General features: G+C 42.6%; 1 protein-coding gene across 2 annotated transcripts in view; it reads left to right on the top strand.

Annotated features, from left to right (window-relative positions):
• The first annotated feature begins 3,812 nt into the window (after positions 1-3,812).
• LOC117452086 (netrin receptor UNC5C-like) overlaps positions 3,813-24,658 on the top strand; it is a 243,835-nt gene continuing 222,989 nt past the window's right edge. For both annotated transcript variants that reach the window (XM_034090541.1, XM_034090540.1), the window contains exon 1: positions 3,813-4,200. In XM_034090541.1, coding sequence (XP_033946432.1) covers positions 4,083-4,200 — 118 coding nt within the window. In that variant the 5' untranslated portion in view covers positions 3,813-4,082. The remainder of the gene's footprint in view (positions 4,201-24,658) is intronic.

Genomic DNA, 24,658 nt, shown 5'->3' with positions numbered 1-24,658 from the left:
GTAGTCGATGAGTAGTGCAGATATCACTGTAAAATCAATCGACAGTAAGGAGAATAGGCTACTTACTTCCGGGTGTAACATTCTCCGTTATCCAATGGGAATGGACGCTCGTAATACAATACAGGGGACATGATCATTATCTTTTAAATAACGTTAACTAAAGGGAACAATCTATTTGACACAGCTGAAGCTCTGGCCTTCCTTAAAAACGAACTAATTTAATACAAATCACAGTTGCATTACACACAATGCACTGTTTTTTGAGAACACAAATTCGTAACTAATGTAATTTTTACATTCTGACGAAAAATAAAAATAATTCTGAATACAAATAAAATAAAAGAAGCCTCCCGTGAGTTACTACAAGCTATAAAGTAGATTTAAAAAACGTTGTATAGAATAAAAGCTCACTGCGGGACGTTGTAGAAATGCGTGTGTGCACCACGACAAAGGAGCCTCATTCACTTTACATTGGGGTTGTTTGCGTGGTGCCGACACGTAAATGTAACAAAGTTCGTGACTCCACCACGCATTGTGGTGTTAAGGAGTCGTGGTGGAGTCACGCATTCTGGTGAGATCAGGTTGGCTTAATCAACCATATTTAACAGGCCATTATCCTCTCAGCCTGAAATATCAATCACTTTAATAAATGGTAAAACAAAAAAGGAAAGGTTCTGGCTCAATTTCGGTTTAGTTAGCTTGTTAGCTTATTGCAACTATGCATGCTGCTAGCGGGTTGCTAGGCCACCTCACGAGCTGCGCCAGGTGATGTAAACAAGAACTCCTCCATAGCCCAGACCGTCTCAGTTTGTAGACTGCTCGGTCCAGGGTCCAGCCTACGGCTGCGGTGCTGTTTCTCTATAAATCCATGCTGAATTGGACCGTTTAATTCTTCTTCTTTAATGGCGACTTCCAAACAGAGTAGACGAGAATTATCGCCACCTACTGTATCACTGCAGCATTGTTCTTTGTTACTTCCGTTTCATTACAATGACTTCTGTTACAGCAATAATCCCCCTCACACACATACTGTAGGTGAAACACATGCACATTCCCTCCTGAGAATATTTCAGTAAAATGTTTTCAGGAGTGTGTGAGGTTAATTTCCAGTTGTGTGTGTGACGTGTTCAGTAGTGAATGTGAGAAGGTTTCAATAGTGTGTGTGTGAGGTTAATTTTCAGGAGTATCTGTGTGAGGTTTAATTTTCAGTTTTGTGTGTGTGAGGTGTTCAATAGTGAATGTGAGAGTATTTCAGTAGTGTGTGTGCAAGGCCAGATGTTTTCAGTAGTGTGTGTGTGTGGTGTTCAGTAGTGAATGTGAGAGGATTTCAATCGTGTGTGTGAGGTTAATTTTCAGTTGCGTGTGTATGAGGTTAATTTTTAGTAGTATGTGTGTGAGGTTTACTTTTCAGTTGTGTGTGTGTGAGGTGTTCAGTAGTGAAGTAGTAGTAGTAGTGAGTATTTCAGTAGTGTGAGTGCAAGGCCAGATGTTTTCATTAGTGTGTGCCCAAGGTTAGTTTGAATTTTGGCCTACACGGCCCCTCATATTATACCTTTCTATTGACATTAATAATAAGCTTGTGCATCATCAATAACATACACTATAGCAACAGTAGACTAATTACATAAAAGCAGTAAAGCTAAATATGTTTCATATAATTCACTTTTCCCTTTTCAGCATTATCAAGGTGGGGATTCCTTCTAATCCCTTCCTCTGTTTCTCCTTCTCATTATCACTGCTTCTTTGATGCTATGGAATAGAGGCACAGGAAACCAGCATGAAAATATATCCTATCATATACATACTGTATATCATCTCTATAATGATGATGAACATGAATAAAGTGATGTTGGATGGTCTTTGGTGATCCTCACTTTCAAAGAAAAAGGAATGTGAAAATAATATGACATATGCCATCTGAGAGTTTAGTTAAAAGCAGAGCTGGTGGGCTCACACACACACACACACACACACACACACACACACACACACACACACACACACACACACACACACACACACACACACACACACACACACACACACACACACACACACACACACACACACACACACACACACACACACACACACACACCCTGCAATTGGGTTGCACCAATTCGGCATGCCCCTTTCACTTGCACAATTGTTTTTAAATGGGTATTTTGACTGTGAAACATGATGAGGACCCAGCTTAACATTTACCATCAAATCAGTGCATTTGTTTTGGACTTGTTTGGGGCCTTAAGTATAATGAAAAGTGGTTTGTCGAACTCGTGAACAATCTTATAATAATCTGCCTGCTATACTTACATATTGCATTTCAGTAATTGGCAGTACATAAAGTCTATATGTGTTGGACTACCACATTAAAACCCACACTGCCAGTGACTGTCGCTGGTGTAAGTGCTGATCCACAACCAAGCGTGCCATATGTTTCTTGTGTAACGTATTGCTTTCCTATTCTCAATAAAGTGGCAAAATAAAAAGGCTTTTACAGGTCCCTGTGGGCAGCAGCTACTTCCAGTGGCAGTCACTGAGCTGTTGGGCTGCTGTGGTGACAAATGGCACCAAGCACATATTTTACTATTTCCATTTACAATGCATGATCCAGGCTGTGCTGCTCAAATGACTGTGCAGCAACAGTGTGGAGAGTTTGTGTTTGTGTGCGTGTGTGTGCGTGTGTGCGTGCGCTGGTCTGGCGAGGGCCCACACAAATATGTAGGGAATTTTTTACAATTGTATTGTCACTTAACTTTTCTTAAGTAGTCAAACATTTCAAGGTGACACTGTTGTAAAACAAATGTGGTAACTACTTATCTTGTAAGAGAAATGGTATATCAGCTTTAATTCCTCTATTTGGGAACATGACAATTGTACTTGTAAAGCCACTTGTGCTGTCATGAGTGTGTGGAAATATGGCAACTGTAAAACAAACCTGCGGTCACCATGGGTTAAAGAAGGTGGCTATATAGCATAATTACTTGGTTATAGCAAATAAGGACATCTGCTTGTACAATGGAAAAACATTTTATATTTGAACATTTCAGCCATTCACATCTGATACATTTGAAAAGAAAAAAAGTTGAGGTGGGAAATAAATGTACATTAGCTGGGTGAGTGACCTCCATTTGACGGTCCATAAAGATTCTGGACGCAGTCTTACACATTACAATAATGAATCAAAAGTGGTTTCATATTGTTTATAGAATCCTTTACAGTCGTGTGCATTTTTACAGAAGTGTACTTATTAGAGCAGAAACACTGCGTGGTAGAAATTAACTTTTAACGGTAGGCCTACATAATTTGCATGTCCTACGCACGTGGCCGTCAGGGGGCAGACAACAGTCGGTGAGCGCTCGTGGCCCCTGTATGTTCCACACCGGCAGTTATCAGAGGCGCGCACGGGCGTACACGCGCAAACATTAGACGGATACAAAACGTTGTTTTGAGACTAGACAGACATGTAATTCACAAGCATAACTAAGTCATAGAAAAGGGAGATACAAACAATAACCTGAGAAACTCAACATTTGAAATATATTTGGAAAAGTCTAAAATAAAATATGATGTTATTCAAAGCCCTGAATATGAGTAGGATAGCATCGACTAATCAAACAAGACAAATATTACTATTCAGACTTGTTATTCAGAGTATACATAATGACTGTGGCTGTATTTGCATTTATCAATGTTATTAAAGTGTGAAGCATGAGTGAAGGAGAGAGAAAGAAACACATTGTGGTAGCCAGAGGGCGGTGGCATTTTTGTCTCTGCGTAAACGGAGAGAGTGGAGAAGGAGAGAGCTCACCGAGAGAGAAGCAGAGCTTAGTGGCGAGGCAGCAGTGCCGCTGAGTGAAGGGACCCCGTGGCTGTTTCCACCGCCGAGCTCTTCTCACAGCTTAACCTGCGCCTTTTCACACGGACTCCGACACCGGGACTAGAGGCTATACACTCACCCATCTTTTGGTTTTGGACTCGTTTGATTAATCAGCAGACCCTGAGGTGGAGGGGGGGTTCTCATCGCCCCCGCCGTGGACCGAGGAGTTGTGTGTGTTTATGTGTTTTACGCGTTGCTTGTAATGGGGAAAAGTGGACAGAGAAGTGGAATAGGACACGGGGGTTTCGGCTTGGTGAGGATGTGCGCCACGCCGGGGATCCTGCTCCTCCTGCTGCTTGCACACCGAGGAGTCGCCCAAGGTAAAGCTGCACAGTGCTTCTTCTTTTAAATAAAGAAACATACTCTTAATTTGTTTCAGAGCGATGAAAGCGTTCCTTTATTGCCGAGATGCGGCTGTGTGGCAGTGGCAGCATGCCTGTAAGTAGGCGGGGGGGGGGGGGGGGGCAGAAGTAGCTCCTGCCAGAGACATTTAGGCTACTTTTATTTCTTTTTGTGGCGTATTTCCATTTAAATTGGGCCGATGAGGGGATGCTTTACCCAGCGTCTTAAGGTGTAAAACAGGTCCATCTGCGCATTTCCCTGCCTGCTTGTAGTGTGCGGTGCCAACTGAAATACACAACTCGCATCCCACGTTTTCCTGTGAGAAACGACTAATAGGCTAAGTAATGTATCACGATTGAAATATAAACTGCGTTCATTCGTAACGGCTGAGTGTGAAATTGTGGTCTTGATTTGCTCTTGAGAAACAGATAAATACGAATATGACTGCCAACACTCCTGAAGTCCCTGTCAGTAATGAACATTGCAGTGATTGTTCTCCAGCACTATAAATGGGTAAATGAACTCCGGGGTTGCAGTTAGATTAAGGTGGAAGCTGTGAAGGGCAGGACGCGGAGCCCATGATTAGCCGACTAATGTCTCATTGCAGAGCGCCTCGCGATGTAGAGGCGACGCAACACTGCTCCAATCGGAAAATTGATAAAAAGTCACAAACACTCACAGCCGCCTGGAGCATGAGGGCAATTATATATCTCAGAAGACAACCCGGTGTCTGCAAACATAATGTAGTTGAAGATGAAATGCGTAAATATAATCAGCTCGTCACAATTGGCTTAAAGAAAGCGCCCCATAAATCAGTACACACAAGTCTAGGCTGATGAAAAGGATAAGGTGTTTATTAGCAGACTACTGTGTTGGCACCATAGTCCCCCGGTGATCATAGCAGGGTTATTAAAGTGATATTTCTGCAGATAGGCGTGCAGCCACACGCTGCTGGTGTGAGTGGAGGAGAAGGCAGGTCACGGGCGGACTGAGCCAGACACATAATCCTAACTTTGTAAAGTGTTTAATCATTTAAGAGATTCACAATTTAAAAGGCTGCTTTTTTTTGTGTGGAAATGCTGACAGAAAACTCCTATCACACTCTAGGTGACCTTCCCAGGGAGACCTTATGGTTACCTTGTTAATGTTTTAGCAAACAAAAAAATATTACCAAGTTTCTTAATTCAACACATTTTCAACACAACACATTTTTCTTGTGTCAAATCCTTATAAAAGGAGCTTAGTAGGTTTCATCCCCTATTCAGATCTTTAAATATAATTGTGATACCCTACTAAGACTTGGTGTTGTTTTAATCTTTTCCCTCAAATTACATAACTAACTATCCACCTGAAAGCCTTGTCGAGATTGAGGTTGCCTAGTCCACACAGAGTGCAGTCAGTACATTGGTATCGACATTGTGTTAGCCTAAGTTTTTTTTTCTCCTGAATTTCGGATGTAATTGGACATGATGTTGCTGCCACCTTTCTCTCGTTGCCCAGGGGAACAACATTCACCAACTCCCGCAATATTCATTATGACCGTTCTCTGCTTTACTGTTAAATCAATACGTTGCAATTTAGGGACACAATTTGAGTAGGCTTTCACCCACATCTGATAAATAGCACCTTGCTACCAGCTTGCGACTCAATTCAACACTGGTAGAAAAATCAGATAATTGGAAATTCAAACTGTTGAGGCTTTTCAGGCAGATGAAACCTCAAACTTTGCACATTGTCCCTTATTCTACTTCCACTTTTTCAAAAGTTTATATATATCCTCTCCCTTTTTGCCTCTTATGTTCCTGTCTGTTAATTATCTGTTCCTTACGACTTGACTCATGTCTCTGAAGTCAGTTCTTTGTGTGTAAAGAGTCACTCTATTGGTTGTTCAATTGAATGGGACAAAACACACATTGACATTAACTGTGGGGGAGCTGGTTACTTTGTGTACATAATGATCCTCTCTCTGCATCAGTGATGGGTTTAATCCTCAGTACATCAGGTGGATATATTCAAACGGTTTCTGTGGGCATTTAGTCTTTAATTGAATATACAAATAAGTTTAACCAAATAATTATTCTGTTCTTCAACATTTCTGGTCATGCATCATTGAGTGTCTTGTGGTCAGTTGTTGCCTTGATTTAACTTCACTGTGGAATATGTGGTTTGGTATGGTTTACTAGTTTAATTTGTTTTTGAGGTTATGACTAATACTGTTCTAGAAAATGGTGTTTGTGGAAATGATGCTGTAACTGCTGTGGATTCAAATGATGAATGATGACAAACGTCAAATACTACATTTTTCAGATGTACACTTATTGTATCCCACACATGATAAATGATTCAATCCATGTCATTCTACTTGACATCCTGATCCCTCTTAAACTTTTCATTATTCATATTTTTTCTTAATAATTTTTGATCCCAACCCTATTTGTGATATAGGCATCATTCTTCTAGCTTTGCACCGCCAAATTAAATTATGGAAAAATATCCTTTTGCACTCACACACACATTTTTTTGCACACTTGTCATGTGGCAACATACAATGAGAGTAGAGTGTTCGTTGAGATCCTCTCATGCCAGTGAGAGTGCATGTGCGTTGTAACTAAGTCCCACCCTGAAGCCTCTCGGCCTATTAAAAAGCCATTAGCTAAGCCCTCTCATATTTGATCTGGAGTGAATGGGTGTCAAGATCAGTCGGCAAAGTCTGAAAAGTCCCCTTGTTTATTATGATGACTAAGCTGTGGTGTAGCTAGATTTTAGAATTCAGCTGCTACTGTATACAGTCTTAGTCTAAAACATTTAGTGTGTTTCTGCATTATACAGAGCCTGCAGCCGCAGTCATTTCAGAATCTACACTTTAGCTGTTGGGTTCTGGTTACAGACGCTCATATTTCTCTGGCATGTTGAGGTTCAACTCGCGATCTCTTTTGAAAAACCACAACCATTTATACTATGAAACTTTTTTTACTTTGTTTAAATAGTCTTCAACTTAATAGTTCATTAAAAAATGTGGGTGACTTTCTGTGTCCTGCGCAGATGGGTGTAGGTGTATGTGTGAATATGTAGGTGCAGAGGTGTATAGATGTACTGAATGCGCTCACATGAGGGGTGTGTGAGTGTGTGTTTATGAACTTGGCAGCATAGGAATACTCTCAAGGAACTCCTGTGGTGTTTTTGTGTGTGTGTGGGTTTTTGTGTGCACACATGTGTGTTAGAACGTCTATACGTGGGAGATTGTGTGATTTTGTTCATGTGTGTGTCATCTTGGCATCATCGCGCTGCTCCAGCAGAGCTCACATGGTATGTAGTTGTTTGTGTGTTTGTGCGCGCAAACTCTTGGCATTATGATATTGCCAGAGCTCCCATGCTGTCTCCCATTATGCTCTGATCCTGTCCCATGGTGCATTGCAGCCATCCAGGGTTCAGTGCTTGTAGGGGGACAGCTGGGAATTATTGGAACTAAATACACCAATTTCATTGGCTGCCCTGCTCAAGCCAGCCCAATGCTGTTTTTGTATCAGAGCAAGAGAGGGAGAGATAGAAAGAGTGAGAAGGGAAGGATGAATGGGTGAGGAAGGGAGAGATCTCTCTGGGTGGTTTGTACCAGCTTTGATCACTCCACTAGGACTTGACAAGCTGACTGACTGCCACACACACACATACTCGCACACAGAACACACACACAGCAAGATATTTCTCCGGTCAAACAATGGTGCATTATGTCTGCATTCTCTGCGTGTGTATGTGAGCGTTATAGTGAGTGTGTGTGGGCTCGGACGGGCGTTCATTAGAGTGTGTGAAAGGAAGTCTTTGACGGTATCTGGGGTTGTTTTCTATAGAAGACCTTCCTGCTGCTAGTAGCAGTGATGGCAGATTTCCCTCACCTCTCTGCCTTCTTTATATTATTCTGTATCCTTACTTACTCATTCGTACATTTCATAGACTCCCCATTTAAGTGTGACCAGTGGTAATAAACCTTTCTCCACCCTCCCTTACTCTATATCTATCCTTTCAGTCTGTGTCCATGTTAGCTGCTGAATGGATTTTACTGACTTTTTTTTCCTCCTTGTATGTGGCCTTGAATATGCATCCTCAGTATTTTGTGTAGTACTGTCAAAGTGCTGGATTGTGTGTGTCCCCCTAAAGTTGTCTACATCTTATATGTTTAACTTATAACACATAGCAATTGCAGCTTGGCCTATTTAAAGAATCAAGAGCCTGAATGTGGGTTGTTTGTGTAGCACCTCATCTCTGCTTTCTTTGAGGAAAGTAGAGATGAAATCCGGTTTAGAAGGTGGTTTTCAAGAGTCTGTGTCGACAAAGCGTGTCACTCTGCTTGCACCATTTACTGTCTCTCACACTCCGCAAGGGAAAACCCAGGATGGAACATGAGAATGCATCTGTGTGTGTGTGTGTGTGTGTGTGTGTGTGTGTGTGTGTTTACTAGAGATGGGCTGAACTAAAGAAAAAAGGAAAGGGAGAAAAGAGAAGCTAAATGTTCTGAAGCTGATTCCCAGCGTCTGCTGCTGTAAGGCCTTATTCCTTCTAGAGTTTCATGTAAAGATCAGGAATTATGAATTTTTCATGGCTTGTGAAACCTAAGGCCTCATCTGGGGCTCTCATTTCCAGCCTTTTTGTTCTAGTTAGTAAGTGTGTGTGTGTGTGTGTGTGTGTGTGTGTGTGTGTGTGTGTGTGTGTGTGTGTGTGTGTGTGTGTGTGTGTGTGTGTGTGTGTGTATGTGTGTGTGTGTGTGTGTTCCCAATCAAGGCCTACAATATAGTTCCCACTGGTCCCATGCAGTCCAGTGCTGTAAAAAGAAAAAAACAACTTTTAAATCTTAGATTTAAGATGTGAACTTTTATTTTATAATATGAAGCCAGTCTGATTAAAAGCACTTTCAGACACAGAGGAATATTGTATAAACTAAGCTACTGGATCATCTTTTTGGAAAGCATGATCATTATCATAAAACACCTCACACGTTCATTATTTGAGTTTGCTTGATGTCATTTTTTTCAGCCCTCTGCAAGAATAAACTAGTTGTCTTTCTTTCCAATTGCGCTCAGTAAACTGAAGCCACTGAATGCAAGGCCACACATTTTGGTACTGTTGTCCATCGTCTCAGTTCCTCTTTGCTGTCATTTGTCCCAATTTCGATCACTCTCTGTCCTGCTTTCTCTCCTTCCCATCTGCTACCACTTTTAGCTCCCCTCTTTTATTATCCTTTTCTGCTACTGTCTCTTGCCACTCTGTCCCTTTCTCTAGTTAGATTTACACTGTTTAATTAGAGTGTGGCCCAAACAGTGGACATATTGTTGTACATCTGAACAGAGGCCCAAACCCAGCGGGACGTAATGTGTTTGTGTGTATGTGTGTGCGTTCACGGAAATAGGGTGGAAACTCATCAGTCAGCCGGGGAGAGAGAGAGAGGCTTTCCCCGCACACAGTCGCCCGTGCACAGACTTATACAGGCCAAGCACAGATAGATAGAAAAATAGAACGGAAGAATGAAGGAGATAGGTAGAGCAACGGAGCCTGCTGTCATGCTAGCTGCTCTGCATTGAAATCTCACCTTGTATCATGTTTCTAAGGCTTGCCTCTATTCACAGCCAGTTTAGGCTTTTCATGGCCTATATTTTCTTTTTATTTGATACCGTAAAACCTCCAGTAAATAGCCCAGGCTGGTTTACTTGCCTCCAAACACAATGTGCAGCATACTGCACGTATTGAAGACAAGCGATTACCAGACACCCTTTTTTTCCTTCTGTACGTGAAGGAAGAAACTTCTGCCTCTTCAGCTTAATCCCCCTCGTCTCATCCCATGTCTGTTTCTGACACTTTGTTTGGATTCATGCCAAACAACCTATCTGCTGCGTCTCCAGATCTTTGCTCATGGCGTTCTTATTAAAGACATGCTTTAAATTAAGTGTTTTACAAATATAATTTGAAAGTGTTATCACAGATTTCTGCAGTGCTCAACCTTTATAAGCTGCGGCATTGCAAAAGGGTTGCTACCTAAACACACACCTTCAAAGAGAACGCATTTCTAAAAACACGCGCTCCATTTATGAGAACAATTCCTGGAGTGTAGACACACGACCAGCAGATGGGTGCTGGGTGCTTTGGCTGAGGGGGGTTTGTGTGTGTGTCGGAGCAAACGAGTCTTATTTGTGTCAGCATGAATATGTAATTAATCTGGAATTGAGAAAAGACGACGTGCCGCAGCAGGGGGTCCACAAGGCTGACACCCCGGGTTCTTTTTGTTTCCACTCAAAGCTTGTTGTGGGTATTGTCCTGTATTGAGAAAAGGAGAAAGAAAAAAAAGGAGCGACAAGGTTAAGAGCAGAAATACAAGAAGAGAGAAATAAAGTGGAAGAAGAAACCTAAAGGGGAAGGTGTTTTTTATGGTGGAGAATTTGACATTCACGCTCCTTTTTGATAGGAAACAAAGCTGCGCTGTAAAAGCCCATTCAACTCCTGGTTGAGAGCGGATTGGGGAGAGGAGGAGGAAGCAAGCAAGCTAGCGGGCTGAGAGGCGTAGGAAAGCCGCCTGAAGGATTAGTCTTTCTCTTCTTCATATCTTTCACCATTACATTCTTTCTCTTCCTTTGTAACTCTTTTTTCCTCTCCTGCTCTCCTTTCCACATCACCCCATTTTGGCCACTTTTCCTCCCTTTCTTCCTTGGTCCCTGAATCCAACCCCTCCCTCCCTCACCCCCGACGACAGTAGCTCTTTTCTTTTTCCTATTCTCTCTCTCTCTCTCTCTCTCTCTCTCTCTATTTGTGCCAAAACTGTCTGTAATCTAGTGGTCCATCTAAAGGAATATGCAAAAACCTGAAACCATAATTACTATAATCACCACTGTAACTTTTTACCTCCTTGGCTTATGACTGCGGTTTACACACACACACACACACACACACACACACACACACACACACACACACACACACACACACACACACACACACACACACACACACACACACACACACACACACACACACACACACACACACACACACACACACACACACACACACACACACACACACACACACACACTCACACTCACGCTCACACTCAGCTTCACATAAGAGGTATTCCTGTTTTGAACGAGTACATTGTAATTCTGTAGGATGCCGTGAAAAAGGGATTTAGCATGTGTTGTAGAAAGTTTTTTTGGTGCCTGTTCTCCTGCGGTAGACATGATGTAATTTACTGTACTGTAACTGTGTAGGCTTAGAGAAACAAAACACACACACACACACACGCACGCACGCACGCACGCACGCACACACACACACACACACACACACACACACACACACAGGCAGCCACAAAGGCACAAATCCGACATAAACGCTGTAACATTCAATTTCAGTTTATTGCGGATTGGTACAGAGGCACTAACACACAGTGCACTACAGACCTAGATGTGGTACAACAAGTCCATTCACTCATTTCGGCTCTGCACTGGCTGTAATAAGGAACCCGGCATATTTTACTCCGCGGGTGACAAGATTACGTGTAAGCAGTTTGCTTTGATTCATTTGAGAACCCCATTCTAAGTGGCTAATGAATATGGGTAGTACTTTGCTGAGAAGGCATGTTCGTGTGTCTGTTGTGTGTAGTGTTTGGATGAAATATCACATTGTTATTTTCCAGAATTATCCAAGCACACAGCGATATTTTTTTCTCTCCCCCTCCCCCTGAGGAGCACATATAGGAAGGCACTGTATTGGGACAGAGGATCGGGAATAATGACTCCAATGTCAAGATTATGCGTCCTTAAAATCTTTTGTTCACTGGGGGAAAAAGTGATTGTACGGGGGTGAAAGAGGGAGGAATCAGAAGAGGCAAAGTGAACGTGTGGGAGGGAGAAAGATATAGTGACTTGAATATGAGCCATTGCAGGAGGGAGAAAGATAACTGAGGTGTTAATAATTTATTGCAAAGAGGTAAGAGATTGGAAGGAAAAAAACTATGAAAAAAGAACGGCAGAATGATTTCACTCCACTTGAATTTACAGTACACTCATAAAGAGGCTTTGGTGTTTGTATCACTCTATTTGGGCCTCTAGAGGTCAGAGGCTAAGTGATTCAAGCTTGATTAATTAAGTAGATTGTGTTTAGACGTGTTTAGTGTTGATTGGTCACATAATAACAATACAAGACAACCATCTCAACACTGAAAATCACAGAGGATCCCCACTGAAACCTCACTGGTAGCTGTGCAGTGAGCTGGAGGTGTGCACCGTTGATTTCTGTTTTTGTTGTTGTGTGTGTTTAAAGACATTCAAAGGCCTTATACAAAGGGACAATCCAGCTGCCTTTCACACTGCCCAAGGCTAAGTGTTGAAACACAAATGTTAACTCTGTAAAGTCTTGGTTTACTTTGCTTTATGAGTCAGGGTTTCTACCTGAATAAAAACAGTTAGTGGCTTGATATTAAAACAGAAAAGTTAGCTTTGGTCTGTGAGTCAGTGGGCTAACAAGTCTGAAGACACTTTTATCTATACTGAGTGAAAGCTTCCAGTTGTATAGAGCTTATTTTTGTGTCAAGAGATAAAGTGAATGTATTCATCATTGTTGCCCATCTCCGACTGCATAAAACATATTATTTTTTACTTGGTGCAAACTTCATTACCTTGTGCTTTTATTGCATGCTTTTGATTGTCTTGGTTTGGTGTTCACCGTTTGCTATGTGTGTTGTCCTATTGGGGAATAGCTTTAATATTAAGTGAAACAGGAATGCAATATGAATGCAATATGTGTATGCAAAATGAATAAACATACAGGTCACTTTCATATGTGTGTCATATCATAAGGGAAATACACACAGATTTTGAAAGAACATCTTTTTCAATGTGCGAAAAACTGAACTACTAGATCATCCTTATTCATGAAAACATGCAATATATAGATTGCAATAGAACAGTTTGTACTTTGGTTGAGTTAGAAAATCAGTTAAATGTATTTTTTATTGATACTGTAAATTGGTTATGAAAAAATAGCCTTTTTTTCGATAGCTTTAAACAGTTAACTGTTGCCACCTACTTTAATAAGCACTAGGTCAGCTGCTGGTGCAATAATCAGATATTACTTTTTGGGAAAGTCTGTTCCAAAGAGGCTTACATTAAATGGGGTGACAATGGGGTCAATGGATTAAAGCTTTAAAGTTGTTTTGAATGATTGAGAGATTTAAGATCTACTCTCCCACCTTGTCTCACAACCTCAGAGTGAAAGTCAGATTTTATTATTTTATTATAGGTGTTTGACTTTGTGCAAGGCGATCATTACAACTCTTCTGATATCTACCATGAATGTGCCTCTAACTTCCATGTTAAATTATATCTAGATTGCTCAGCTATCACAGCAGGGCGCCCCAATCTCTGCACTCCCTCAACATTTCATGAACAACGTGTCAGATGTGTTGCATCTTTGATTAAAACAAGTGTTGATTATTTTAAGGATGTGCAATAATATAAATAAGGGATTTGTTTGACTACTATACTGTATCTGCTTTGAGCCTTGAGCATTACAACAATCTTTTGGGTGGTGAAATATAAAATACCTCAAGCAAAGGTTTTTTTTAAGCTGGACCAAATGTTTATTTTCAATAAACATCAATAAATGTTGTAAGACAAAACAACACAGAGAGCCAGAGGGCTTAGATCACAAGTTAGCACACACACACACACACACACACACACACACACACACACACACACACACACACACACACACACACACACACACACACACACACACACACACACACACACACACACACACACACACACACACACACACACACACACACACACACACACACACACACACACACACACACACACACACACACACACACACACACACAGTCTGTGTGGGAGAGAATCAATGAAAACAAAGCAGATCGGAAACATACTAAACAACTACACAAAACAAGTCAGTAGGTCTGCACTTCTATTCACTGCTGAGTCATGAAAAAGTGAAACAAAGGACGAGCTAAATTGGACACCACACATGTAAGAAACAGACAATGTCCTCTTTTCAAATGCTATCTGTATGTTTATAATGATGTATTCTTTAACAAGGAGTAACACGGCGACATGAGTAAAGAGATGCAACAACGGGTGCACTTTACTGGTGTTTCTAAATGTTTTCCCAAATAATTTACAGTGCTACTTTGATGTTGTAAACAACTTAGTCAGTAATGAGAAACACTGTCTTATTCTGTCTGCAGCAGCACTGCTTTTAATCAGGAGAGTGCGGACATATTGTTTTCCCAGCAACTTTTAGCTCTAATGACTGCATTTTATTTTATTTTATCTGGTGTCTGTTCCAATAGCAGAAACGTCCTTTCTTGTGCTTGTTAAACTAAGTCTTAGTAAAAAAAGTTGCTAATGACCTGTGCTATTTAGAGCCTCTTTGTGCTGGTTTGGATAGTGTTATCGGGTCACTTTCCCTAAGGAGGGAAATGAACGCCCACAGTAGATGATTAGATTCAAATTAAAAGTATTCTCTGCAAGAAATAGTTAAGTGAACGTATTTTTCATTAAAAAATAGTTAACTTCATTTCTTGGCGGTGTTGATTTTATAAATAAAACATTTACTACTACTTAAAGTCCTTACTTTTCAGACTGAAAAATGTTCTGTTTTGTATTTGAACATATTTGAGCTTGATGAACTGTTTCTTGTTTGTGGGTGTGAGCTCTCACTGTGGCTTTTCCATTCTCAGCTCTCGAAGCGAAGGCACATGTTGTCTTTTAACTGAAATAATACAAAATATCTCTGGCTAAAAGACCCAGCACTGTTAGGAATGTTAATGTAACCCAACCAGCAGAGGCCACAATTTAATGAAGTGTATCAAAAGATCACTATGGATCACATGTTTCCTATTTGAGGAGGTAAGCTATCCCATTTAAGAGGGTTTAGACTCAACCGTTCACCTCAGACAGATATTCTTGCGTTTGCGTCTATTCTCTAATGTTACCATAATTATCATCATCATCATCGTTCTTTCCCGAGGCACAGCTGGTGTAGTGGTTCAGCATACGCATACGCGCACACACACACGCGCACACGCACACACACACACACACACACACACACACACACACACACACACACACACACACACACACACACACACACACACACACACACACACACACACACACACACACACACACACACACACACACACACACACACACACACACACACACTATACTAAGGAACAAGTTATCTGCCTTGTTGCCTGTTGAACACTAGCATACAAGGGGGTTTACAGACAGGGCAGCCAAAACCCACACATTTATACATAACTGCACACACACATAGACACACACAGACACACAATGGCACTCAATGGTTAGTTTGGCAGTTAAAGTAGAAGTGTGGACAGACACGGTTTCTCCATATGCAATAGCTGTTGTTTTCTTGGCAGTTGTGATCTTTTCTGTCACTCTCTTGGACCATGGCTTGTATTTTGGCAGTTGGAAGTCCTGTGGCGAAAGGGCGGGAGAAGCCACCTGTACTGCTTTAGAGATTAATTAATTCACTCAAAGTTTATGCCTAATTATATTATAGCAAATTTGCTCAAACTTGCATTTCCATTTTTGAGTATCAAGGTTGCCTTTGAATAAGTTGTATATAATCAATTTAATATTGATCTTGTAACATTAAACTCAACACATGTTTGCATTTTATTTTTCACAATATGGTAATATAAGTTAGATGTTGTCCCTTAGCTTATAGTGAGTTTCCTGATCTTAAGTGATTTAGTATTCCACTTGTACAAAGATGGGGGACTTGGAAGAGACGTGTTTTTAAAAGATAGAACATAATAACATGACATCACCAGGCTTTTTTGAAATGTAGGAAAATTCCACCTTGAAAATCAAAGAATGTATTAACTGTAAAAGTTGAGTGAAGCCTATGGTGCATCTTTGTAAACGTAGTTTCATAACCAATCTTGGTTTTTATGGCGCCATATCAGGCCTGGACATCTACCTCAAATAAATTGGTAGCAACTGTACCAGCTGCACACAATTGCATCATTGTTGCTTACTTTTTGAAATGCGCCCCAAGCCATGTCTGTGTGGCAAGTAGCCATCTGTGAGCTATATATGTATATATATTAGTTTGTGCCAATGATATCATGTGTGTTTCTATGAGCAGATGAATAAGCGAGAGATGTCTGTCATAGTGTCACAGTAGGGTTATTTCACCACATCAAAAGAACAATAAATACGTTTCTGAGAGCCTCCTGTTTCTCTTTTACTCTGTCTTTTGTCCATGTCCGTTTCACTCCTTCTCATCTTTCTCCACTTTAGTCAGAGTATTTTCCCTTTTCTCCTTTCCTACTTTCCTTCCTTCCTTCCTGGGAGCAAAGGAAGATTTAAACTTTGAACAAAAGGCACAAGGCGGATAACTTTGCAGAAACATTTGAAGTGTTGTTCCCTCTTCTCTGATCTGAGAAATGTCATCCACACCCAAGAAACAGTTTGAAAACAAGCAGAAAGTAGCTGACTAAAGCCAGCAAATGCCCATGGCTCTCTCTAGCTTGTCCAAATCCTTGTATTGTTGCCGTGGTTATTTGTGTTGCTTCTTCCTCTGGGCCCCTCCAGGGTTTTTGTTTATCTCTGCTCCGTGCTGAGGTCTTGTCAGAAAACAAGGGCAGGGCTGCCGTTTTGGCCCCAGGTCACTCACAGAAGTTTTTGAAAATGAACTGAGACTCACAGCTAATGACACACTTGCAGTTTGAGTGCATATTTTGTTTCTTTTTCTGATTATGTGGAAGCATCTGCCATGTTTGGCTGTGTTCATTCAGTAGTGGGGAGCTGAAGGCATTACTGCATTGCCAACCATTATCAGAAACAGTAGGACTAACTGCTGAACAAGCAGCAAGTCTTTCCTGAAATCACATCTAATTAAAGAACCATATCACAAAGCCTGTTTGAGACAGTTATGGATTTAAATGATGGATAAACCATGACATGATGGAAATACTTCACACCATATCTTCTTTTATGAAGATCATGAAAATGTGATTGTTGAATATATACTCTGTAAATGAGCAAGAGTGAGTGATGGAGAGCACAGCATTAAGTTTAAGTGTTCAAGAGCAAATGTGTCACTCCTCATTTAATCTCTGACTGAAAGGCACCTATGTTGCAGGATTCAAGGGAAAAGATCAGCCCTCAACTTCCCAGAATAGTTTCCCCCCTTACTGTGCTGTTGTAGAGTTTAGTTTAAGCCCTTTAAGCTTTTAGTTCCATCACTTTTGGTCTTTAGAGCAAAGGAGTGGAGGTGCGTCCGATGAATTATTTACAGAGCACAGAGTTAAGATAACAAAATGCTTCAGAATTCTAGACAGACTGGTGCCATCGGGTTATACAGGCTTTGTAGTGACCTGTGTGTTAGAGAGCTTAGGAGAGCAAAATGTAAAAATCCTGTTATCATTTATTCTATCCTGAAGGGCCTATTCATTCATATTTATAAAATATATATTCTCAAGCGGTGTTGAGCCAAATATTGTATGTATCTCTGAGAAGTATGTCGTTTGGATCTCTTTGAGCTCTGCTTTCACTTAAAGGGGACCTATCATGCAAAATGCACTTTTGTACTTCTTTTATACATGAATATGTGTCCCCGGTGTGTCAGGGAACTCACCAAGTGTCAGAAAACACAACCCTCTCTCTTATCCTCCATACCCAAATCTCTAAAAACAGGGCTGCAACGGAGCTGATTATTATTTGAATTTTTCTGACATCAGAAAAGGGGTGCCCCGCCTATATGGGAAACTCTCCACCTATCAGGGGAATGAGAGACCGCTCGAAAGCGCAGGAGACGCTGTAGTACATATGCCAGGACTGTAAGTGGTGCTGTAGTCTGCCACAAAAGCAGAATCAGCCCCTGCAAAAACAGGGCTGGAAAAGAGCAAAATGAGGGATGGCTAAAATGCATGATCTGTTTGGTATTTTGAAAAAAATTCACAGACATGTTTTATATAGGTATGGCCCTACAATATATATTTCAAATATAGCATGATAGGTCCACTTTAAGGACAAGTGATGAGCAGAATTTAAAATGTGGCAAAATGTGTTCAAAAGAAATTCTCCCTGTGTCTCAAAACCTCAAAAGAATAACATCTACTAATTCCATTATTGCTTTCTTCCCTTTTGTCACTAAACATTATTTACATTAACATCAGTTTATTTTTTCACGCCATCTTTATTGGTGGTTTCTAATGTTTATCGCAGTGTATTCACCCTACTATTGCATTTGGTGTCCCATACAGTGGTCTTAGTTGTAGTATTGCCTGTGATGTCACAGATTATCAATAGTATCTGTCATAGTCTGCTCCATCATTCAGCAGTAGTTTTCCATTCACGTGTCTCACCTGTTTTCCACACCCACTCGTTAGCTCACTCTCTTTCTCTTCTGCACCCATTAGCTTCTGCCAGTATTTAAACCCGCACCTTACACACACTCTTTGCCAGATTGTACTTTGCCTCATGCTTGTCTTTCCCGCGTTTGATACCAGATTGCCTACCCGGTTCCGACCCTGCCTGTCCTCGATCTGCCTGCTCTGCCTGTTCCCTGATCCTGCCTGTCCCTCGACTATCCTGTCTGGCCTGTTATCCGACCCTGCCTGTATCTACGCTGACCGCCTCGCTTACTCCCTGACTCTCTGCCTGTCCCTGACTCACCTTCTGCCCACTGTCCTCCGGTGCGTTAAACTGCTCGGTTGGTATTCCTCAGATCCAGTGGAATCTCCAATAAAGTTTATTACCAATTCTCCTTGGTTTCTCGAGTGCTGCATTTGGGTTCTCCTTAAGATTGTGACAGAACAATCTGGCCAGAACATGGACCCAGCGCACTCCTCTTCACCAAGAGACCGTTTCGAGAGAGTTGAGGATGCTCTCCAGAGGCAGGAAGCCTCGATAGCCGCCCTGGCCACCGAGGCTCATCATGCTAACTCTTCACATGACCAGACGCTAACCTATTTATCTGCGCAGCTACAGCAGCTAACGGCTACTGTGCAGCAGCTAGTGGCAGGAGTGGCCACTCCAGCGCCTCTTCCTATGCCGTCGACACCCGCTTCTGCATCATCTCTGATGGTATTTACCCCGGAGCCCTACGCCGGGTAACCGGAGGGCTGCAGCTCGTTTCTTACGAACTCTAAGGTTATGTTCCAGTGGTCCTCCTCGGCTGAGGAGGCATTCCAGAACCTTAAGGCCAGGTTCACCTCCGCCCCCATCCTCCGAGTACCCGATCCTGTAAGACAGTTTGTTTTGGAGGTGGATGCTTCTGATATGGGGGTGGGAGCCATCCTGTCTCAGCGAGCAATGGACAGCCAAAAACTCCATCCCTGTGCTTTCTTTTCAAGGCGTTTGACTCCAGCGGAAAGAAATTATGATGTGGGAAATCGGGAGCTGTTAGCAGTGAAGTTGGCTCTGGAGGAGTGGCGTCACTGGCTCGAGGGGACCAGTCAACCTTTCCTGGTGTGGACCGACCACAAGAATTTGGAGCACATCCGGTCGGCCCGCAGACTGAATTCCCGACAGGCTAGATGGGCCCTTTTCTTCACTCGGTTCAATTTCTCCCTCTCCTACCGCCCTGGTTCTCGGAACATTAAGGCTGACGCTCTTTCTCGTCAGTTTGGAGAGGGAGGTAACATTCCCAGGGGCTTGGACACCATCCTTCCGACTCCTCAGCTCGTCGCCGCCCTCATCTGGGAGGTGGAGGAGAGGGTCAAGGCCGCCCAGCAGGACCAGCCGGGACCCAGTGCCTGTCCTCCGAACCGCCTGTTTGTTCCGCAGACGTTGAGGTCTGATGTTATCCAGTTGGCTCATAACTCCAGACTCACCTGCCATCCTGGGATCCAACGTACATGGGAGGTAGTCCAGCAAAGGTTCTGGTGGGCAACACTTAAGGAGGACACCAGGGAATTTGTTAATGCCTGCCCTGTTTGCAATCAAAACAAGTCTTCTCACCAAGCTCCTGCTGGTCTCCTACGACCTCTGCCTATCCCTCATCGCCCCTGGTCTCACATTTCTCTGGACTTTGTTACTGGTCTGCCACCGTCCAACGGACACACTGCCATCTTGACAGTGGTAGACCGATTCAGTAAGATGGCTCATTTTGTGCCGATACCCAAGCTCCCCTCAGCTAAAGAGACGGCAGAGCTGGTCCTGCTCCATGTGTTCCGGCTCCATGGGCTGCCTACTGATGTGGTTTCCGATCGTGGTCCTCAATTTACCTCGGTGTTCTGGAGGGAATTCTGCACGCTCCTTGGGGCCACGGTCAGTCTGTCATTCGGTTTCCATCCGCAATCCAACGGTCAGACAGAAAGAAAGAACCAGGAGATGGAGACGACCTTACGCTGTATAGTCTCCAAGCACCCAGCGGCCTGGGCTAAACAACTGCTCTGGGTCGAGTACGCCCACAACACTCTGGTCAGTTCTGCCACCAAGCTGTCCCCATTTCAGTGTGCTTACGGGTTTCAACCCCCTCTGTTTCCGGCCCTGGAGAGCGAGGTTACCTGTCCGTCCGTCCAGGCTTTCATCCGTCGTTGTCGACGGACCTGGAATCAAGCCCGGAGAACTCTCGTTTGTTCGGCCAACCGGTACGCCTCCTCTGCCAACCGCCGACGTTCCAAAGCACCTGTCTACCAGGTGGGCCAAAAGGTATGGCTTTCCTCCCGGGATATTCCTTTACGGGTGGATTCAAAGAAGCTTGCACCTAGATTCATTGGACCTTTTGAGATTGTCAGGATAATCAATCCCGCAGCAGTAAGGCTAAGACTGCCTCGGACTCTACGGATCCATCCCACCTTCCACGTTTCCAGGATCAAACCTGTCCGAGAGAGTGCCTTGGTTCCTGCGGTCCCTCCCCCACAACCCCCCCGGATGATTGACGGCGGGCCTACGTACACTCTCCGACGACTTCTTCGTTCCCGTCGCAGAGGAAGAGGAGTCCAGTACCTGGTGGACTGGAAGGGTTACGGCCCTGAGGAGAGGGCTTGGGTTCCAGCTCGTCATGTGTTGGACCCCCGGCTCATCAGGGAGTTCCATCGGCGTAATCCCGAGCAACCATCTAGGACCGTCACGTCGACGGGCAGAGACACGGGGAGGGTCTCTCCTCTTGCCGTCGGCTCTTCAGGGGAGGACAGCGAGGGGCCGGCTTCTGATGAGGACGCAGATTCCCACAGGGGGCAGGAGAGGGAGGCCGAAATAACTTTTTCAGATGAGTATTAATCCCACCTCCCACCCTCCTCTGTATATTAGCATTTAGGGATGTCAGGAGCCGTCCATTAAGGGGGGGGTTCTGTCATAGTCTGCTCCATCATTCACCAGTAGTTTTCCATTCACGTGTCTCACCTGTTTTCCACACCCACTCGTTAGCTCACTCTCTTTCTCTTCTGCACCCATCAGCTTCTGCCAGTATTTAAACCCGCACCTTACACACACTCTTTTCCGGATTGTACTTTGCCTCATGCTTGTCTTTCCCGCGTTTGATACCAGATTGCCTACCCGGTTCCGACCCTGCCTGTCCTCGATCTGCCTGCTCTGCCTGTTCCCTGATCCTGCCTGTCTCTCGACTATCCTGTCTGGCCTGTTATCCGACCCTGCCTGTATCGACGCTGACCGCCTAGCTTACTCCCTGACTCTCTGTCTGTCCCTGACTCACCTTCTGCCCGCTGTCCTCCGGTGCGTTAAACTGCTCGGTCCAATAAAGTTTATTACCAATTCTCCTTGGTTTCTCGAGTGCTGCATTTGGGTTCTCCTTAAGATTGTGACAGTATCTGTACAACAGGATGGGTCTGGGGCTAATGAGAAACAAAGTAAACACATTCAAGTTAAGACACCTTTTGAACTTCAGTCTTCTCTAAAGGGGTATTTCAGGTGAGTTTTCGCCTACTTTGTCTTCAGTCAATACTCCAAACAAGACCCTCTAATCTGTGCAAACAATACCAATTGTATTCAGGTTTTGTAGACCAAGTGTTGCAACCAATTTGCCTGAAGAAAATCAATCAAGATTGATTTACCGTTTGCCCTATGTTGGGTACATACAATTGTTTAACGCACACACAATAACACACACGGGCACACACACAGCCATATGTCTCGGTGGTCTGCTTAGTGGACATGTAATCATCAAGGACCTTTTCCTGCTCGCTACTTCACTGTGTACACACACACACACACACACACACACACACACACACACACACACACACACACACACACACACACACACACACACACACACTTTCTCTGTCGCGTGGCAGAGTATTGATTTTTAGTGTTGTTCTTGTGCTGTTGGTTAAACAAGACAGTAATAATGGAGCAACATTGTTTAGTCTGCTTATTGAACTGTGACTGGCCAACATTGATTGTTGTCTTCTGCTTCGGGAATGCATTTTTGTGTGTGTGTGTGTGTGTGTGTGTTAGGGGTGTAACGGTACACGTACCCGTACCGAAATTATTCGGTACGGGCCCTTCGGTTCGGTACACATGTGTACCGAACGAATATAACGTTAAACGTAAAAAATTGAGAACGTGAACAACTTCTTGGAAGTAATCTCAGGTGCTGCGTCGCAGCATTCAGAGTAATTTGCTCCCATTGTGTTCAACGCATAGAGCGAGCAAGTCAATTAATTGGAGGAGCTGGTCAGAGGGATGCGTTCAAATGTAGTCAGTAATTTGAGGAACTGTCGAAATGGCGAACGCAGATAAAGTTGAGCTCGAAAATCCTCCAGCATCATTGAAGTCTCCGGTTTGGGAACATTTTGGTTTCGCAGTTACGTACAAGGATGACGGACAAAGACAGGTGGAAAAAGCTGTTTGTCGGCATTGTTCAACTAAAATTGGTTACGCGGCTGGTAATACATCAAACTTGCATACTCATTTGAAAAGGCATCACCCGAACGTGAATATCACCGGTACCAAAAGACTGAAGTGCAAACCCAACTCAAGCTGCACCTTAATGTTTATTTTATTATATTTTATATTTATTTGAGTGAATATTCATAGTTTAATAATAATTAAAAACCCAAAACTAATAGTTTATGTTTTGTGAGTACTAGAACAGTACAGTTCAAATACAGATTATTTCAGTTCATCGAAATGCTGCACCTTATTGTTTATTTTATTATATTTTGTATTTATTTGAGTGAATACATTATTCACAGTTTAATAATAATTAAAAAAAAATATGTTATGTTTTGTGATAATTTTTTCTGCTGTACCGAAAACGTACCGAACCGAACCGTGACCTAAAAACCGAGGTACGTACCGAACCGAAATGTTTGTGAACCGTTACACCCCTAGTGTGTGTGTATATGTGCATGTGATTGGGACTTTAGGGATGAGTGTAATCGTGGGCTTTTAGGTGTGTGTATGTGTTGTGTGTTTGTAGCTAGCCTTGAGAACGAGAAGGAGGACCAATTGCAGGCAGGAGAGATCTTCTGCTTAATTTTCTCTCAGTCATTTCTCTTTTTCCTTGGCAGTTAAGAGGTTGAAGCTCAGTCAAGGCTGCATATAATATAAAGAGAGGAAAGGATGCAGAAGACAGTGCATTTGTAAGACGGCAAATAGTGACTTAGTCGTTTGATAAAACTGATTACAGGCAACACTTCCTGGGAGAAACAAAGTTCAAGAGAGATCAAGGGCGAGTTGTTGCTAAAAGTAGTTGGAAGAGGAAGAGAAGATGGGATTAATAGGCAAACAGAAGAGAAAACCCAGTAAGGATGGAGTAACAAGTTCTATTTCAAGGCCTCCTTCAACTCCATGAGCACCTCTTCAGTCATATTTCATATCTGCACTTCTTACACAGATCAATGAAAATCTGTACAGCATGACTTATATGTCTGATTCTGAAAATAGAGCTCTTTTATATCCTGTAGCTGCAGTTGGAGTGGAATAAACGCTTAGCACATCCTGGTAAGTGTGTCCCTGATCTTGCATCTCAGTGCTAATTAGTCCGGAGCTATTACTCAAATATCAAACTGCCTAACATCGAGCATTCATTGAATAAATGTCCCTTTTAATTATTTTATTCCCGCAGAAAACCCAGTGGCAAATCCTTTAAAGTTAAAAACATCAGAACTTTATGTTTGAAGTTCTCATGGAGATATTAAAATATTTTACTGCCAAATGGACAGTTGAATAGTACCATGTAGTACTGTAGTACTTTCTAGGTAAGACTAATGTATAAGCTTAATTAAGGCACATTCATTAAGTGCTTTCCTGTTTCCTTCCAAATAATTCATTGAGTTCTGTGCATTTTTCTTTCATCACAAGCTGTTTTGATATTTAACAAGGTTATGCCGTCTAACATTTTCATGCCTAAAGCTCTGCAAGCAGCCTTGAATAATTCATGATAGTTTAATATTGAAATTGGTATTTTGTT

This window comes from Pseudochaenichthys georgianus, chromosome 9, assembly GCF_902827115.2.
Source record: "Pseudochaenichthys georgianus chromosome 9, fPseGeo1.2, whole genome shotgun sequence".
Lineage (NCBI taxonomy): Eukaryota > Metazoa > Chordata > Actinopteri > Perciformes > Channichthyidae > Pseudochaenichthys > Pseudochaenichthys georgianus.
Note: the sequence above shows the minus strand (reverse complement) of the source record. Positions and strands in the feature narration are given on the sequence as shown.